The 20,206-nt window shown below is 56.0% G+C and overlaps 1 protein-coding gene across 1 annotated transcript in view; it reads right to left on the minus strand.

The window, feature by feature from the left end:
- SLIT1 (slit guidance ligand 1) overlaps window positions 1–10,304 on the minus strand; it is a 60,416-nt gene extending 50,112 nt beyond the window's left edge. The window contains exon 1 of the mRNA XM_086617008.1: window positions 10,102–10,304. Within this exon, the coding sequence (XP_086473134.1) occupies window positions 10,102–10,304 (203 nt within the window). The remainder of the gene's footprint in view (window positions 1–10,101) is intronic.
- Window positions 10,305–20,206: the final 9,902 nt, after the last annotated feature.

Here is a 20,206-nt window from a genome sequence, read left to right on the forward strand (position 1 = left end):
TCTACTCTGAATCTACTTTCTTTTAGTTTAAAACCATTACCCCTTGTCCTATCGCTACAGGCCTTACTAAAAAATCTGTCCCCATCTTTCTTTTAAGCCTCCTTTAAATATTGAAAAGAATATATACAGATGTCCATGCCCACCTCCTGATGGACCACAGCTTTGGGGCCAGCTAAGGGCAGAGAGAGACCCTGGCTTCAAAAGTGGTTTTCCCCCAGTGTCCTGAAGGGTCCTTGCCCAAAGAGATTGCCTGGAAGCTCCCCAGGGCTGGGCTGGAGGTCAAGCTGGAGGTTAGAGCACCTGTCTGAGCCCCTGGCGGATGTACGTAACATTACTCTGGCTGCAACATGTAAGTGGAAGTTAGGAAATCCCCAGTACTGCAGACAGACAAAGCAGACAGGCTTGATTTAAGAACTGCTCAGTCTGAAAGCCAAGATTATAACTCAGCCTGCAAAGCCCAAGGCAGGCTTGGACACCTCTGAAGTCTTCCAAGCAATGGCACCCCAGAGTCCTAGCCAGAGGCAGACCACAGGCAAAGCAGCGTGGAAACATGCAGAAACACCAAACGGCCATGGACTGGACACGGCCAGTCCCTCCACATGCCAAAACCAGGCTCTGCCCTCTCTCCCAGGCGCCTCCTGGGATAGTGCAGCCTGAACCCAAAGACTTTTCAGCACAAGGAAGCACAGGCAGGATGCACTGCCCTGGGAACATGCCATCCTGAGAGACAACTGTGCTGCCCACCCCAGCCTCTGCTCCCTGCACACTCACTAAGCATCCTCGGAGTGCACTGGCACTGGGGCTGGCGGCTGTCTCCGAGCAGGGAAGAGTCCCAGGGCCCCTTTGCAGCCCCACTCCCTTGGGGACTGGCCCTATGTGCTCCCTGACAACTGCTCTCAGCATCCTCCCTTGCCTTTGTTCAGCTAAATGATGGCCTTTGCAACCAAGATGGGAACAAACAGCAGGTAAAGCTTATTTGTAAGGATGCCGAGGCAACACTGCTATTTAACTTCATGCCATTTTTTCCCCTCTAAATCCCCTTCAGTTCCTCATGGAGATAAATTACAGTCTGCTGTGCCCAGAAAGCCGGATCCCCGCTGCTCAGCTGCTCACCCGCTGCCTCTGTGCCCTTTCCTAGTGAAGCGAAACACCCTGCCCTGCCCCGCGCAGCAGAGCTTCGATAAGGACTGATGTGTCTGGGGAGCTGCCTGGCAGATTGTCTGCATTTCTGCACCGTGATTTGAAAGCAGAGATGCAGGGCATGCTCTTTCCCCATTAATCCATAGGGTTTAATGCCAGCAAGCATCATCATGTTCATCCAGGCCGCCCTCCTCTGCCCCTCAGCACCCCAAATCTCACACTGCCACTGGAGAGGCTGTGAATTTCCATTTGCAGCCTTCAAGTTCTAGAAACCCCCCTCCCATTTCTCTCTGGGAAGAGGAAAGTCATTAAAACAAGCAGTCCCTTTGCTATGTTGCTTGTGGATCATCCCACTCCCAGATGGGATGTCTGGGCTGCAGCAGAGTTCATTTGACTTGGATTTGCATAGTCTGGGTTTATATTTGGTTTCAAGCTTTGGATGGCTTATTTCATTCCCAGGGGGTCTGATGCGTCTTTTCCCTTTGCAGAGTTTGGAGCTACACTAACTCAGTAACAACCTCAGAGAGTGCAAATGCTGAGAGGTAATTTATTAAATACAGCCAACATGAGTGATATTTCCCTGGGCACTGACTTATCAGGAGCAGGAAGGGGAAGGAGCAGACAGCGCAGTCCCACTATCCATACTCCGTTGCAAAGCATCAGCTATTCGGCACACACACGTCTCCTGTTCTTGTGCCCAGCTCCGCTCTGCTCTCCCACTGAGGAAGAAATCCTAACCACTGCGCTCCCCAGACTCCCACATTTAAGAAGGCAGAGGGAAAGTCTGCAACACGAAACCCTGCATTTGCACCCACAAGTGGAGAAACGTGTCCTGGCCCCGACAACGCAAGCACAGAGTGGGTTCCCACAGTGCCCGGACGGTGACTGCGGAGAATGGCAGAGAAGGAATCTGTGACAGCAATGTCTGCAGCCAGCTGTGGTCCTGCGGTCCCCGCTCCGAGGGCTGATGCTGTCCCAGTGCCTGGCAAGGCTGTTAGCTGCATTGTTGGTGTGATGCATTCCTCCCTCCATAGACCCCATCACCCCACCGTTTCTGCCCTTGGCTCAGAGCACCAGTCCTTGGGGGCGCAGCTCTCCTCCCAGCAGCTCCATAGCCCTCATCCCAGAGCCCTGACCCCAGCTGGAGCCAGCAGTTCCAGATAATAATCAGAGAAGTGGAGAAATGAAGGCTGCAAGGTCACACACCCCACAGCATTATCTCTGCAGCCCTCCATCAATCCTGACACGCGAATGCGGATCCTTCAGGGATGGGGACAGACACTCCCCCGTGCCCTCTTCCAGCATGTCACTGCTCCTGCCTCAAGGACCATTTCCAAAACTCTGACCTGAACCCCTCTTGCTGCAGATGAACCCCAGCCTTGCCTGCACTGGCCACCACGGTGCAGAGATCAGGCTGCTCCCTTGCCAATGCAGGTCCTCTCTCTCAGCCCCGTTCCCCCAACAAGCCCTCCAGCCCTATGGGTGCAGTCCTCCCTCAGGGTCTCTCTGCCTTGCAGGGGCAGGACCTGCTTGGCTCGCACTCCCAGTGTGCACCTGTGCTGTTGGTGACTCTCTCCCACCAAAAACCTTCCTCAAGTCCCCAGGCAACAGCATCCCTTTTGTCAGTCTATTCCTTGGGTTCACCAAGCCTGCTTTGAAATCTCAGCCTGTCCTCCAGCCCTCTTGCATCTCTCCCAGCCTGGTGGCATCTGCAAATGCCATAAGCAGCTCACGTCCCATCACACAGACTGCTAATGGAAACATGGACGAGGCTCAGACCCCAAACTGACCCTCGCGCTCAGCACTGGGGGACAGAGCAGCTGCAACCTTTCATCCTACACTTTTATTGCATTTTTCAAGTCTTCTCAAGATTTCACCCAGCTGCTTGAATGTAACCGAGTCCCAGCACAGGCTCGCTGAGAGCTGCCCAAGAAGCAAAAGGCAGGACAGAGCCCTCCCCAGTCCCAGTAGAGCTGGTCCCCTCCATCACAAGCATGCAGGGATGCTCAACACATCCACCAGCTCCCTGCAGCCCACGGGGGCATGGCCGGGTGCTAATTCCTCCAAGGTGCAAGTTGGATATGGAGTGCTGGTGCCCGCTGCTTGGGGAGGGGGTGCTGGGCACCCACACCTTGGGCTGACACAGCAGCACAAGGGGCTCAGCATCTTCTCCTCCTTTTTCTCCCCATCCCTGACCTGAGCAGATCCCTCAAGGAAGAGCAAGGTTGCCCACAGAGTTCATCAAAATCCCTCTGAGAGGGTCATACACCCCAGGGTGGACACCTTGCCAGCATCCCCCCCTACCAGACGCCTGCAGGGTGATATGCCCAAAGAGGAGAGCGAGCTCCAACAGCAGCTATGTGCTATTTGGGTGCATCTCAGAATAACTGCCCTTAGCCAAAGAGAAACCCAGCCCCAGGCACAGCGTTGGGCCCCAGAGCACGGGACGCCCTGTAAGCTTTTATGAGGTACTAAAGCAGGTTAGCATCACAATAAATTTTTAAGCGTTACAAACAGCATCGATCGTGCAAGTAACGGTGAGGATCTGGAAGGCTTTCTGCTCTTCCTAAGCTCTCTCTGGGGTTTTCATGCCACAGCCATTAGCCACTCACAGCCAGGGAGTGCTTTACACTCATGCAGCATCGTGGCGTGTCACCTTCAGGTTAAAACTAAATAAATAACCTCACTCAACCCCAACATGAGAGAGAAAAGGCAGCGTTTCTGTTTCATAAACAGGGAAATTGAGGCTCAGATTTACCAAGATACTCTCAAAATCAGGCTTTTTGTGCTGTGCTGACCAGCCTGGCAAGGAGTATCGCTGCTCCCATGGCAGGGAGGCAGCCCAGCCCTCAGGCTTCATCCTGCCACTCAGCAGATCGAGGTCCAATGCACCATCTATCTTCCTCAGGAAACCCTCTTTGCTCATCCCTCCTGGAGCCGCTGGACAAGCAAACCTGAGCTGCTGGGTTACAGGCTGCCTGCTCAACCCCAGACCAGCTCGGCCTCCTGGAGCATCTCATTTTGGAGCTGGAGCTTCCTCCCACCGAGAAATATCTAGAGCTGGGAACTTGTATCTCTCCCACTCTCAGTGCCCAGGGCTGCTCCTCGGCTGCATCACTTGAAAAATTAATCTTCCCGTTTTTCTGATCTTCCTCCTCCTGGCAGCCTCTCTCCCCCATAGGACACTTGTCTCTGCTATTTTGAGCAGCAAGTGCATCCAAAATGCACGCCAGGAAAGCAAATACTCAGCACAGCTTCAGAGGCTGTATGTGGCAGGGAGGCCTGAGACAGTCCCGGAGGGGACAGCCTGGGACCGACCATGCACCAACACCACGGAGAGGGACCCTCCATCCCACCTCATTCTCCTCCCGCTTCCAGCAGCACCATGACCCTAATGACCAGGCTGCAAACCGTCCCCTCTCGCTGCCCACATTGCTAATCGCAGCCTGGTATCATACAGCTGGAAAACCTCTGCTCACCGCTGCTGCCACTGCAGCAGTCCCTGGCTGTTCCCCACGTGGGGACAGGGGCCAGCTGTCAGAGCTGGCCTTGGAGCTACTCACGCTGGAAGCATGCCGGGGAGCAGGGATCTGGGTCTGACATCCCTTGGGACGGGGCCCTTTGCTAACGCACAACTGGTTTTTATTGCCTTTCAGCAGAACATGTACAGAAACATCTCTTTGCCTTTCAGGTTTTATGAAAGGTTATTTCGGTAGCAATAAAGATAAAGGAGATGCGTCCACAGCACCAAGTACCTCTGGAGCAGGCAGGGAACCATGAAGGACTTGGATGCGAGACAAAGACAGGCTCCCTGGTTGCTCACCTCGCCTCTCTTGAGCGTGCACACATGCACACATCCTGATCCAGTGCTCACCTCACCAGCTCTCTGGGAAGCAAACCGGAGCAAGGATGCAGGAAAAGCCCCTCTCAACACAGGGTGACAAGCTTGCACATCTTTCCCCGGATGGGACACCCTTTCCCTGCCCACACCGCCTCGGTGGCACTCTGAGTCCTCTCTATTCCCCTAGGCTGCAGGCTCTGCTCCCCCGTGGGGTCTCTTGAGCACCCTTTGCATTTTATAGCTGCCTCGCTCTTCTGCCGGCCGGAGCCATTGGTAGGAAACAATGAAGCAGGAGAGCATGAAACTCAAAGCAAATGCATGTCCCATAATGAGCCAGCTAGACCGTTTCAGCGTGTGCATACGCATGGGGTGCTATCCTGCACTGGCACTGCTGCCACCCTGCCCAGCACACAGCAGCAGCGGTGATGGCGTTTGAAGGTGCACATGAGAGACCCACAATTAAAGCCAGGAACAATTCCCCCTCCTCGCTCCCACCTCAGTGGCAAGGAACTGCCGGCGGCACAATGCATCACCTTGGAGGAGCAAAGTGGCAGCACGTTTAAGGCAAAAATATCTATTTTAAAGGATGCAATAAAACAGAGCCAGGGAAGGGTTTATAGGGAAGCAATTGCCGTGCAGGGTGAGAAGTGGTCACCAGAGGCCAATCCACCCAGCTTTATTGCCTGTTACCGGTGACTTTTCCCAACTAGGGGACAATAGATCCTCCGCTATCAGCCTCAGCTCCAGTCAATACAAACACGACATAGTTTTTTAAACTAATATTTTTCCAGCATGCAATTCCATGGAGAGCAAGAACACAGCGTTACCATGGCAATATATAGACAGCATCTGCCTTGGACGTAGCTGAAGGGAGAAATTGGAATAGAATTGCAAATTTCCTCTGTCCAGGAAGGCTCCCAAGGAAGCCACCACGGCGGGCTGAGCGGGCTGAGCAGACTGCCTTCCCCAGCCAGCCCACATCCTCCCAGAGCCCAGCACAGACTCTCCCGTGAGCGGAGGGCAGCGGGGCCAGCTGAGCACTGCCTCGGCTGGATATCGGTCCTGCATCCTGCCCCAGAGCTCTGCAGAACCTGTGTACTCCCTCTGCAACCAGCCTGCTCAGCTGCAACACCAAAACCATGCCCCGGCACCCCAGGAAAGGGAGAGGTTGACCCCCTTTGGGTGCTTCCTAAGAATTAATGTTCCCTGAAGCCCCCCAAGGAGACAACAACCGGTGTCTGATGCACGACTGCTGCTGCGATACACCAGCCTTGCCGCTGCAAGGCATTTTGACGAACCAGCTAGAGGGAGACGCGGGTGCATCAATTAAACACGCTCTGAACAAGAGCTCGCGGCTGTAATTTCGGCAGGGGATGGTTAGGCAGCGTGCAAGTGTGCTTCAGGTGTGGCCGCCTCAGCATCATGCTCCTGTATGCAGCAACTGGAGCTCAGCACCCCTTCCTTCCACCAACGCAGGCAGCAGAGACGGCAGAGCTGCCTGCGGTCTGGATGGGGCCCGTTTCAGCGCAGGCAAACCCCAAGTTGGGGGAACAAGGCAAACAGGAGCCCCATGCAATGCTGAGACCAGAGACCCTGGCAGGGAGAAGAGGGAGCCAAGGGGCATGCAGTGATGGGGACCCCCAAACCCAGCTTTGCTGCTCCCTACATGGGGGGAGTCAAGTGCTGAAGGGGGCACAGAATGGCTGACAGCGAGATGTTCAGCCCACCAGAGAGGAGGCGAAAGGGGTGAGCTGGGCAATTCTCAGCTGCCAGTTGAAAACTTCAAAAGCAGGAGCAAGCGCAACACCGTCAGGCTCAATTCACCCCCCATGAGCAAAGAGCTGGGCTGGAAGCAGCCGTTAGATGGTGGCGAATTTGCAGTGATCCTGCAGGCACGAGGAGAGCAGCCCAGCTCCCAACAAGGCGTCTGCTCTTCAGAGACGCTTTCAAAAGAAAAGCAAGGAAACGGGGAAAAGAACCCTTCTCTTCTCCCACTGCTCTCCTCCAGCAGCTGAGACCCGAGGAACCCCTGGGAGCAGATAACACCACACTGCTGGAGGATTATTGCCCCGTCCTGCCTACAATGCCTCCAGGACCTACTCTATCATGCTTGCCACAGACACAGGCAGAAGCACAGGCAGCCGTGCAAAGCACCCAGAGATTTTGCTGGTTTGCCCCTTGCTGCAGCTAAGTGTCTCTGCTCTGTGCCTGATCCAGGCAGAGGAGGGGCTGCAGGCACCGCTTGGCATTTACGTCGGCTTGCAGACCAGAAGGCACTTAGGGAGCAATGTGCTGTGCCCTGACACAAGGAAAGAGGGATCCCCTGTCCCCTCATGCAGCCACTGCCCATGCTCCTTCCTGCACAGGTCTCCAGCCCTCACCCTGCACCAACAGCACAGGACCAAGGAGCCATCACAGGGGAAACATTCAAGCAGGAGACAAGACAGTTTCTCCTCAGTTCGTAATTCTTCAAAGTTACAGTGACTCTGTGAGGCAAATAATTCCCTTTTCAAAGGACAAGGGTGTGTTTCAAAAGTGATGGAGCTCAGAGCTCACCACAGGACGCTGCTGTCTGAGTCCCCATGACAGCTTCGGCAGTGCCAGCACGCATGGTTGCAGTGGCAGCACTGCCCTGGCCAGGGGTCTGACCCATGCCACCGTGGGGCTCAGCCAGCTGGGAGGCTGGAGAAAGCCTGGAGCCTCCAAACACCACAGCGGGCTGCCCTGCAAGGCTGGAGCATGCAACAGGCAGGCAACACAACAGCAGGGACACTACCGCTCACCAGCACTGTGGGACACGCAGAAAGGTCAGCATCACTCACACTGCACATCCCAGGGCTTGGGGAAATAGCTGGGCAGCAGTAGGCAGTGATATGGGACTGCTGGCTTCCCAAAGAAAGCCAGCCCTTGGATACAGCAAGTCCTGAGCACAGACCCTGCTGTAGGCTCCCCTGCACTGAGAGCTGATCCTGCTCTGTCGAGCAGTGAGAAGTGGGAGACTGGGAGGTTGCAGCCTCTTTATAGGGAACCTGAACTAGTTTACGAGCTGTTACAGCAGGAATTCACTGCTTGGAGATAGACCTGCTCTGCACAGACACCCTCAAGCACCTGCAAGGGTGTGCAACACAGCGGGAAGTAGTTATCCAGCAGACAACACCCACGAGAGAGCAGCACGTCTAGCTCAACCCATCCGGCAGATCCGGCACTGGCAGCTGCATGAATATACAGAAATATCAATGTCGCCAAGCAGCGACGGACGTGGAGGACTGGGCCAGTGGAGGCAGAACAGGAGACAGCAAGCAGGACTGGCTGCCGGAGAGGAAGAAATGCCCTGCAGGGCAGGAGCGAGACACTCACCCAGGGGCATTCTCCATCAGCCCACTCAAGTATCGCCTCATCTGAAAGGTGCTGAGCACCTGCCCGGCAGGCAGAGGCGGGGGCTCGCTGCCTGCCTTCCCCCAGCACCCTCCACCCGGGTGCCTGCAGAGCAGATGCTGCGGAGCCCAGCGAGCTCCCCAAGGGGTGGAAAGGGCTGGTGCAGTCTATGCATAAACCTTCCCCCCACCCTGGGCACAGAGGAAAGGGGGATCCTGAGCTCAAAAACCGGGTCTGTGGGACTGCAGCTCGCAGCAGCCTGGTTGCTCTGATGGGTAATCATTGTTTGCACGAGGACAATTATGGTGGGAGAAGAGAAAACTCCACTAAAGCGGTGTCCCACAGGGCTTCCAGTGCTGCATGCTGGGTACAGCTCTGGTGGGGTGCAATCCCTGCCTGTGGGGTCTCTCCAAAGGCACATTCCTCCTCCAGAAACCGGAGGCAGCACAGGGGCAGGAGGAGCTCCGTGTGTGCCGCTGTCCCGGGACGCATCCTGCAGCTCTGCTGCCTAAGGAGGCGGCAGCCAAACGCTTCCCTGAGCTGCAAGGGGGATGTTGGGGCAGCCCGGGCCCACAGTTGGGGCTGTGGTGGCTACTGTGCCACCAGGCTTCACTGCAGGCCCTGGGACGGGGCACCCGCTGCCCCTGAGTGGAGGGGAGAGGCTGGGGACAGCCCTGCTCTCCTGCCCGGATTGGGGAAACCTGCACACTGGGAACCTGCAGCCAGCAGCAGGTTGGATACATTCAGCTCATGCCCCTCTCCCCAGAGCGGGGACCCGCTACAGCCACAGGGCCCCCAAGCAGGGACACCTGCCCAGCCGGGCACAGCAGCAGAGGGGCACCCTGCTCGGAGGAGCTCAGTGGGTGCCACAGGACCCCCGCAGCCGGCTAGTCTGTGACTATGCTCCATGGGAGAAAAGCTTTCCCTACGGGGGTCCAGCCAAGAGACCCAGGGACACCCACCCCCCAGCACCCCTGGGGATGTAGATGAGCAGGGAGATGCAGGCACAGGGCAGGGCTGGGTGAGCTGTGTGCACGGCTGGAGGCTGGTCACACCACGGGGGTCGCAAGGAGAGAGCCTGATCCCCCGTATAACGTCCCCAGGAGGGATCCCCGGGGACAAAGGGGTGCTCAGAACGGGTAGGGGCTCAAGGTGGCAGAGACCCGCAAGCACACACTGGCACACGCGGGCTCTTGCACATGACGGACCCCCTGCACATCCCTCCCACGGAGGAAGGGGGATGCATCCTGCCCCAGTGGGCTCTTGCACTCATGCTGCTCCCCACCTCGGCGGGCTACAGCACCCCCTTCACGGAGAGGGCGATGCACATGCGCCCACCCAACAGACTCTTGCACACGCATCCCCTGGACAGGCACTTTTACACACACACGACCTCCCCACTGAACGGAACGCTGCACACGCGCCCATCCCACCAGGTTCTTGTACATGCACCTTTTGGGCAGGCTTTTGCACAAGTATTCCCCTTACCAGACAGATGCATCCCCCTTGGACGGGTGCTTGCACAGACACCCCACGGACAGACTCTTGCACATGCATCCCCCGACGGGCTTCTGCACGCGCTCCTGGCAGGCGCTTTCACACAAATACCCCCCGCCGGGCACTGGCACGCACCCCCCCAGGACAAGCACTCGCCCCAGCACCCTGCTCCGCACACACGCCCGCCCCCGACGCGGGCCGTTGCACACCCACCCGCGCCGGGCCGGACAAAGCCCGGCGGTACTCACAGGCGCTCGGTGCCGCGGGGGATGCTCTTGGGCACGGCGCGCAGGGCCGTGCCGTGGCAGTCCACCGTGGTGCCGCTGCAGGCGCAGAGCGGCGGGCAGGCGGAGGCGCGGCCCCGGCACAGCGCGGCGCACGCCAGCAGCCAGGCGGCGGCCCGGAGCCCCGCCGGGACCCCCGCCGCCCCCCCGGGGGTCGGGGCCGCCATGGCAGCGGGGTTAGGCGACGGGGCCGCTGCGCATCACCGGGGAGCGGGGCTGGGCTCGACAGGGGTCGGTGCGGCTCAGCTCCGGGGCGAGAGCCCCGTCGGCGCACACCCGCCCGCCCTCACTGCCGCCCCATCCCGCAGCACAGGCACAGCCTCCGCGCTGGCTCCTCCCTCCCGCCCTGCCCGCCCCGACGGGCCTCCCCGCCGCCGCCGCCGCCCCCGCCTCTCTCCGCGCCCCCGGCACCGGCTGCTGCGGGAGTAGGAGCGGTCCTGGCCGGGCGGGGCACCGGCACCCCGGTAGCCGGAGCCGTCGGGGCTCTGCACTCTCCGGCCGAGCAGTAAGGTGGGGACCGGCTCGGTCCCCGCACCCAGGGCAGCGGGGTTAGCCCGCGGGGCAGCTGACTCCCCCCGTCCGTGAGATGGCTGCGGGATGCCGGGGTGCAGCAAGGCGAGTGGGCAGCGTGCGGGCAGAGGCACCCCGGGGACCGGCAGACACTGGAGAAACAGCCTGCGAGCCATGTGGCGGCAGGCTGAGCATTCCCACCTCTCCTCGTGGTGTGCCAAAAGCTTTCACGTTCCCCAGTGTGCTCCAGGCACCCTCGGCCCGTCTCCCACCCGGCAGCCCGGAGCCCCATCCCCATCATCCAGAGCCCAGGCGGGGCGCAGGGACCCGGCAGCCCCCGGGGACCACACGGCAGGCTGGCGCTCATCAGCCAGGACGGTACCCGGTCTGCTCATGGGAGCCCTGCAGCCAAGCACCCCAGCACACAGCGGGGACTTGGGCGCGCATCTCCACTTTGCTCTTTGCCCAACACACAGACGGCAAATCTTAAAGTCCTGGCTCTGGCTATGTCCTTTCCTGTGCCAGGGGAACGTCTTAAGAAATAAAGTAATGAAAACGTTTGTGGTAAATCCACTGGGAAGAAAGAGGCGAAATATACCCATTCTAATGCAAAAAGAAGTGAAGACAAGAAATCTCATGAGCTCAGCCTCAAGCAGGTGACATCTCAGAAATGTGAGCGTTGCATTAATTTACTCCCTCGAGGTCTGCAAATGCAAAGCAGGAGGGCTGGTCACTTGTTTCATTAATGACACCTGAAACACTCGTGACCCCATGGCTCCAAAACTGAGTCCTTAAATAAAACAACAGGCTTTCTGAGGTGCCCAACAGAGCCCTGGCTGCCAGCAGCAACCACTGCAAAAGTCCCCCTCAGAAAGGAAGCCCATGGAAGGAGGGGAGGTGGGAGACCATCGCATTGCTCCAGCAGCAGGAGGAGAGGTGTGTGAGCACAGACACCCCACCACACACTCATTTCCCCAGCCAGCAGGATATTTACAGGGACGGTGGCAGGTCCCAGGGGCAGGAGAGCCTCTTAAGTCAATGCGCCCTGCATACGGACCTTCACAAGCTCCTTAATCAGGGCAAGAGGGAGGTGTCTGCACAGGGTCTCGCTCCAGCAAGGGCCACCTCACACACACACACAGGGTTGCACCAGCTTGGCCCAGATCAGCAGCCCTTTCCCATCCCAAATACAGGCTCCCATCATCTGTCTGCATTTTCGTGACATCTCCTTCCTCTGGCCCCAATCCCGGGAGGAAGCTGTGCCTGAGATGGATGAAAGGGGTTTGTTCCTTGTTGCTACCCAGCAGCCCTGACAGCAAGGAAGATGAGCTGCTTCCCAGAACTCTGGCAGCTGACCGCTCGCTGGCATGGCTTCAGCAGAGGTGGCCCCACAGCCCGCCCTGGGGCTCCCAGGGGGACCTCGGTGGCACCGGCACCACAGAACACCCAAAGGGGTCCTGTGTCAAAGACCTTGGCTGGATTCCTGGGAATGAATGTTGTTTCATAGCAGCTCAGTGTTCCCCAAAGCTGGCTGCTACCAGTGTGATGCCAGTGACCCCCTTCCCTCCCTCCCAAACTCCCCCTCGGCCCTTGGTCGGCAGAGCAGAGCCAGGTCTTCCTAACCTGCCCTTTACCTCTGAGCTGGCAGGAAGGCAGGAGCGGGATGAGGGATCTTGTTTCCTCCCTTTTGCAGGCACTTGCCCCAGGCCAATCCTTGTGATCTGCAGAATAAATAGGCTCCCTCCCTCTCTGTGTCCAGCTGCAGCAACACCGGGTCACTTTACAGCCAGGCCATGGTCTCTGCAGAGGGAGTCGGTGGTGGGGGCCTGCCTGGGGGCCACCATCGCCTGCCCCAGTTCCAGTGGGAGCACAGGGCTGAGGAGGCTGAAAACCTCAGTTCAGGCCAACATCCACATTTTCTCCTGCTGGTACCTTGACTCATGCTGTCCTGTGGGAGCTTCTTGTCACTGCCTGCCACTCAGACAGCACCCCATGCCCCAAAAACACAGAGCATCTCAGTGAGCTGGGATGCCGGCCGCGGCCAACACCTCTGCAGCTGCTCTGGTTGCAAAAGCAACCCCCTTTTAGGGCTGCCAACATGGTGAGGGCTGAGCAAGCCTGGGGAGGCAGGACAGCAGGGGAGAGAGATGGGCTGTGCGCCGAGACCCCCTCCCCACACCTCAGCCCCTGGTGCATTTGGGCAATCCCAAACTGCTCAGGCACCCTGCACAGGGTGATGCGCGGCTTGGAGAGCAACAGCTGGCTGGGAAAGGCCCAGGGTGTCCCTGAATATGGATGAGGAGCAAGGAGAAAAATAAACCCCAAACTTTTCTTTATCGGAGGAGGCCTGGTCCTGCCGTCTGCCACCGGGATTTGGGCCAAACTGCTTGATAGAGAGAGAGACCATCTGGATCGTCTGATGGACTCTGGGTTTGGTTAAAATGAAGCAGAAGCTTGTTTTGCAGGAGAGGAGTTTTCATGGGAAGATCTGGGGAAAGATTCCAGGGTACGCGCCAGACCTGTCGTGCAAAGAGATGCGAAGCAGCTACAAAGCTTCAAACAAAAATTGCTGCCAGCTTTAAGTCAAGCCCCCCAGGGCACCATCCTGGCAATTTCCACCCACCTCGGGATGGGCTGCAGCCCACTCCCATTAGCTTTCCTACCGTCTAGGCTGGCCCTGGGTTCCCTCTGGAGCCGCCAGCGGCCAACAGCACCTTCCAGCACGTCTGGGCTTCAAGGCAGCTGTGCTGTACCACTGCACCCCGCACCTCAGTGCACCCCGCACCTCAGTGCACAGGAGAGGAGGCGGCATGTCCTGGCCTGTGCTTGCTACAGCATTTACGCTGCACTTCGCAGCCATGCCGTGGCTGTCGCTAGTCCACAGCAGTGCTCAGCCAGCCTCAAGGTAGAACTAAACACTGGTGCAGAGCAGAAGCATTTAAGCTGGAATAGCGTGGATGCATGGTTCCTGCTCCAACTGCCCTGCTGAGGAGCATTGCCAACGGCAGGATCCAGCTCCCCTTGCACCAGGGCTGTTCCTCAAACCCTTCCTTCCACTACCACCATCACTAAAACACACCTGGTTTGGGAGCAGTGGACGCAAGACCCAGCTGGAGACATACTGTGAGCAGAGCAGCTGTGACCTCCAGCTGCTCAGTGTCCCCCAGAGACCCCGCACAAGGTGGGCTGCCACGCTGCCCCTCTGCTGGCCAGGGCTGCATCGGTCACGCCTGGCCAGCTCGGCTTGTGCTGGGAGGCCAGGCTGCCTTTGTCCCAGAGAGTGAGGCATTGTGTGGGAGCGGGCCGGCGGTGTCGGCCTGGTTAGAGCACCTGTTGAGCTTGTGCAGCGCGACAATGACCTTGATGGGTCTATTATGGAGTGGTGTGGGCAGCCGGGGGCCACTGGGAACATGGTAAATCTCGCCTGATTAGCAGCAGTGGCAGGCAGGGCTGGGATGTGCTCTTTCTGGAGTCTCTCCAGGGACAAGCCCTACCTCACTGGCAAACAGGAAAAGCATCGCCCTGCAAACATGGCCAGTATCACACAGAACGTGACCAGCATCGCCCTGCAAACTGCCAGCATTGCCCTGTGAACATTGGCAGCACCATCCTGTGCCAGCATCACCCTGCAATCACAGCCAGTGTCATGCCTGTGACTGCGTGAGGACCTTACCACTGGGACCCAGTAAAGACAACAACATCCATTGGGTCCTCTGGGATGATGTGGGTGATGCTGAGGTTCCCAAGCAGGTGGATTTGGCCCCAGCCTCACACAACAGTGACTGTCCGAGCAGGGGGAGCCCATCCCATCCCGCTGCCTTAAACAATTGCAGAAGAGCAGGAGGGGGACAGTCTGCAAGGCACTGCATCCCAGCTTCATGGCGTAGCTGAGCAGAGGGGCAGAGCCCCACATCTTGGGTTCCCAAAACCAGCTCTAGTCCACAAGGAAAACATTTGTGCTGAGCAGCCCAGACACAGATGGGGAGATGCTGTTCCGAGCGCGGCTGGACACACCAACCGCCTGGGAGCTCTGCAGCGCAGCGCAAGCTGGTTTGAATAAACCACATGCGAGGAAGTGTTTGTGAAGCGCCTCGCACATGGAAACGCTATTGTTGGTGCAGCGTGGGATCAGGGACTCAGGGGTCCCCAGACATAGCGATTGTTCTACATCCGCGCTGTGTGTACACACACGCACTTCCCCACTCGCTCTGCCTGGAGCCACTCATTAACCCTCCTCAACGAAGATGCATTGGAGGGATAATTTACTATCTAACAGACTTAACTTTCCATTTGCTGTTGCCAAGCATATCCAACATATTTCTCCGTGGTGCCATAATCTGCAGCTCCTCTGCCACAAAACCCTGCCTCCCAGTAGGAGCAGGTGGGTTTTGAGGGTTCAGCTGATGACCTTGGCCATAGGGTGAGCAGAGACACTGGGCTTTCTTTTTAGAGGAACAGGGCTTGTTCTACCAACTCCTTTCACTTATTGCAACCCCCGTTGCACTGACATCACTGAGCTGAGAAACTGTCTAACCTGAGAAATAAGGAGTGCCTCAACCTGATGGATGAGGGAGGCAACAGCTCTGTCCTGACTTCATTAATGAAGATGCCCCAGGGGCAGGCAAGCTTGCCTCTGCTCTGTATTTATGGCTAGGTGGTGGCCAGTCCCACGCTGGGATGTAATCAATGGGCTGCGTGCCCGCTTGGGCTCACTGTGCTTTTGCAGTTGCGGGTGGCCCTTTCTGCACCTTGCCGGTCACACAGTTGAAAGCGTGTATCCGGGTCCTCCCTTCTTCACCCAGCCCTTATGGAATTACAAGCTACTAGAGGCTGAAAGAAAGTCAGATCCTGCACAACGCAGGACATGTGGTGCCAGCCCCACTTTGCCTCCATCACCCACATTCCCACACCGTAAAGGAGGCACTTTCAGGGTGCAAGCACTGCAGGATGAAGCAATGGCCCCAGGGCCACGAGCCCAAGTGACTGGCTACCAAGGTATGGCTCTGAAGGATGGCAAGAGGATGCCAGTGGCTAAAAATAACTTGAAAAGGAGAGGAAAAGGGTTTAGCTTGCCTTGTGACAGTTCTGTTCAGCCCCAGATGCAGGCAGGGACTCTCAGTGCAGCTGGAGCACCATGCTAGGGGCTACCTGCAGAGCTGATCTTTGTCCTTTGGAAGCAGGCATCCCTCCTCAGCCCCTTCCAACATCCTTCTCTGTACTCTTTACGTTCTTCTTCACCTTATGTTACAGCCTCAGCTTCCCACCCCTTCCATTCCCCAGATGCAGCCAGGGAGGAACAACCAGACATGTCCAAGCCTACTTCCTCGGCACATCTGGCCCTGGGGTCTCCCCCCTGGAGCTGTGGGGTGGGCAGGGGGTCCCATCCCGCAGCATGTGCTACCAGCCCCCTCTTGTGCTGCTGCTGCAGAACGGCCTTGGCGAGGCACAACGGAGCCAGAGGCTTTTGTGCAAGAGGTTGCTGAGATCCTGCTCCCCTGGAGCGGGAGGATGGGCAGGCAGAAGCTTTGCTCCGGGCCCGGCTGCCTGCCCGTCCTCCCGCCCTAGGAGAGCAAGGTTCAGGCTTTGTAAACGACAAAGTTGGAAGAAACAAATGCTAAAACAACCTCAGGCCAATGCAGACACTTCTACATCATAGACTTGTGCGTGTACCTGGTTACACGCAGCCACGATGGCCAAGGTGGGTTTGCAACTCCGTTCGTCACAATTCTCAGCCCCAGCAGCGCAGGAGCTTCAGCCAGAAGCAGAGAGGATGAAGAGGGACTCAGTTTCCCCTCTGGTGCAAACGGAGCCAGGCTTAAAATCATGTAAGGCACCCCATGGGAGCGTCGGGTGGTGGATCTGTAAATCCTTCCCACCAGCAACGCAGGGGAGGCTGGTTTAGCCTGGGAGAGGAGCCTGATTTAATCCAGGAGAGGTGGAACTGGGGAGGGGAGTGCAGTAATGCCCACTCCAGCTGAGATTCAGCATGGAAAAGAAAGATCTGCTCCCCCCAACCTGGACTGAAACCAGCACCTGGAAGGCTGGTGCTAGGAAGTATCTGAACCTCATCCCGTGATGTACAGCTGGGGACAGCTTTTCCTTCCATCAAGACACAGGAGCCCAGAAACAACTCAATCTCATTTCTCATGCATGGGCACTCCCCAGGAACAAAGCTGGGCTGGAGCAGGATGAGGCCAGAGAGCTGGCACCAGCAGAAATCCCACCCTGGTCCACAGCATAAGCAAAGGTCAGTGCAGGACCCAGCACGAAGATCTTGGCATCTACATGCCTGCACAATTTAGGAGCTTCAGCACAAAACCCTCGCTGGAGGGGATAAGCAAACAGAGCTAAACATGGTAATTTATTCACTCCATGAAAAAATATTAGTTAATCCAAGCCAATGAGATTGTAAAGCCTGATAACTGGTCTGGCTGGTGCCAACATCTATCGCTAGCAGTATTCGTGTTTTTTGTCTACACTGCTGCCCTAAGCAGTGAGATGCAGCAGCAGCATGACAGCTCCCAACCACACATGATAATTTAAGAGAGAAAAAATATCTTATTTCAACTCCGAACCAGGGCAGAGCAGTTTAAAAAAAAAAAATCAAGACAACTTGCAAAAATTGATTTAGATAGCAGTGACACTCTGCAGAACTTATTTGCAAGTCTGTGCTGTGCAATTTAAGATAAAAACTGTTTAATGAAATGAAGGATGAGCGCTGCTTGTTTACTTTGTAATGCCACTGCTGTGCCGGAATACCAACGGGCCAAAGCAAACACGCTGAAAGCTGAGCGATCCCCCTCTAAACGGTACCTTCACCCAGTGTTTGGTCCCAGTCACTGCTGGCCTTTCATTTGCAGCCACTAAGTGCTTGGGTTGTGGCTTCAGGAGCTAAAAACTATTCATTTTTAAAATTATGTAATCCATGTAAAGCTGTCACTTTGAATCACAGCTTATCAAGGAGGCGATATTTGGGTTTGCAGTATTCAAAATAGCTATTGTGAGTTTTTGCATTCCTTTGTTCAACACTTTCAAGAACAGAAATGTCTCTCTGGACTCCCATGCCCACTTTCAAGTGCACAGAAGCCCGTCGCCTCCCGCTCCCCGAGCTCCGGGGAGATGGGGCGCACCGGCCCCATGACACTCAACTGCAGCCCCAGAGGAGAACAGGGCCCGCTTGAAGCTCAGCCTGCAGGAAGGCAGCGCAGGTTTCAAACGTACCGCACTGCTTGCTTCTCCTGCTTGTTTTTCAATTGCATGGTGAGGATGTTAATGAGTGTCTGAGCCATGGCAGGCAAGCCCAGGGCATTTCGAACGTGGAAGAACTTCACAGAGAAATAATCTGCATAAAATCTGAAACGCCATTATTAAGAAGGAGGAAAAGAAAATGCAAGCAGAAACCATCCTCCCTCAGCAGCCAAGAGTGGCAAGAGAAGAATGGTTCTACAGAGAAAAATGTATTCATTTGATCCATTATTTATATAAAGTGCTCTTTGTAAAACTGATTTCCCATCACCCTGGGTGACAGCAGGGGGAAGGCAGGAAAAGAAGAGTCCGACTTCATACCTCCAAGGGAAAGACAGCCTGTCGGGGCACCCTGCATCACACCAGGATCCCAGAGAGGGAGCAAGTCCCAGTGCCATGGGAGGCCAGTGCCGTCCCTGCAGGCAGGCAGCGCGTCCCCAAGCAACCCCACGCTTAAGGGTAGCAGCTCTGGGGTTCTGAGCAGACGTTTTCTTCCTTTTGAAGGCGGAGGCACTGCCAAGTCCTTGCCGTCCCAATGAAACTGCTTAAGCCATTGAGCAAAATCACTAAAAATAAAAGCATTTAATATGGGGTTTTCACATGAACACATGGAAAGGCAGCAGTCCAAAACAGTACATACATAGCATACATAAATAAGGACAAAGCTTAAAAATACTTTGGAAACGATAGACTCTGGGAACAGTTAGTGGCTGCTCTGGGAGGAAGCATCCTTGTAAGTCATTGCACGGGGCAGACAAATAAGACACATCCAAGCATGACTAGAACTCCCCCTCGCCTGTGAGACAGTATGAACACATTGGGGCTGCAACAGCCAAAGGTCCTAGAGGCTGAATCCATCAACAACCACGCCACCCTCAGTACACAGAGGACAGCCCAGGGCACCAAATCCCTCCTGAGACTGCCCTGTCTGGATACTGCACCCGCTGCTTTGGCAGGGAAGGCATCCGAGACATGCAAAACGCTGGGCTGATGCACCATAGATAATTTTCCTTAGAGCTAAGCAAATCTCAGCTGTGCCAGAAACCAGACAGAGTCCCTGAGCTAGAGCCATCAGTAAGAGAAGAGTTACCTTCCTCTCATCTATACAGGAGCAGTATATTTATTCTTAGGAACAAGATTGCCTTGCCAAGCCGACATTGCACAGAGATATAGCCCAAGTAAGCGAGGGGTAATGGGGAGAGGAGGGATGGGATGAACAAATGCTTCACCCAGCAACTGCCCCCGATGCAGACAAAAGCAGAGGTAGCAGGACCACACTCATCTCGCCCTGTGCTGCTGCTCGACCTTTGCTCTGCCTCGTCTCTGTTCAGAGGCAAAGCTGAGATCCCCAGGTCTCCTGCAGGGAGACTGCAGGGGCAAGGCAGATGTGTGGTCAGCAAAATATGCTGTGCCCTTCAGAGAAGAGCACATAGACAGCTTCGTCCTCCAGAGGGAATGATTACAGACACATCCAAAAATCACATACTACTACCACAGCAAACAGCCTCTGCCCTTCCTCACAGCATCCTCGCCTGCCTGGTCCCTGAAGAACCAGAGCTCACTCTTTGCTGTGACAGAGGCTCCTAACACCAGCAACTCCCAACTCACACATCTACAGTCGTGCTACCCCCTACGATTTCAAAGCAGCTCCTCCAATTTGGGGTCAGACTGGGGACAGGCATGCTTGATAAAGTACCAGGAACATCCCTTTGGACAGAGCAGCATGAGCCGCATGCTTTGTATGTCAAAAAAAAAAATCACAGTAAAAAAAAGTGACAAATTCCAGCTAAGCTGCACAGGGCTCCAATGCCCTGCTTTGACAGCTCTAGCCAGTCGGACTGAACTCCTTCCTCACATCGCAATATTCACACCTCCTGCCACCAGTTGTCTCAGAAAGCTGTCAAGGACAGAGCTCTAACTCCTGCCAGCTGCTGGTTCTTAAAGATTAGAAGACAATTATAATTGGATTCCAGAGATTATTTGCTTCACCGAGAAGGGCTGAGAAGTGTTTAGATGGTTCCCCAGTTGATTAAATCTTTATTTCACAGTAGTGACCCTGTGTGTTTCTCACCCCAGAGTGCTTGCAGACAGGTACTTGGCAAGATTGGCTTATTGGAGCACTTCAGCTTAACAAGACAGCTGATACTGGCCAGCTATGATGGGGGTTTATCCTGTATCTAGATGGTTTCATCTCATTTCTGCAGCTCAGGACAAAGAGCTGAATCCAGCTCCAGCCCTTTCCCCGAGTTTAATGACTAATCAGCCAGTTGCCTGACCAGCCATACAGATATCTTGAGTCAAAGCCTTTGGCATT

The sequence above is a fragment of the Tauraco erythrolophus genome, chromosome 9, assembly GCF_009769465.1.
Source record: "Tauraco erythrolophus isolate bTauEry1 chromosome 9, bTauEry1.pri, whole genome shotgun sequence".
Taxonomy (NCBI): domain Eukaryota; kingdom Metazoa; phylum Chordata; class Aves; order Musophagiformes; family Musophagidae; genus Tauraco; species Tauraco erythrolophus.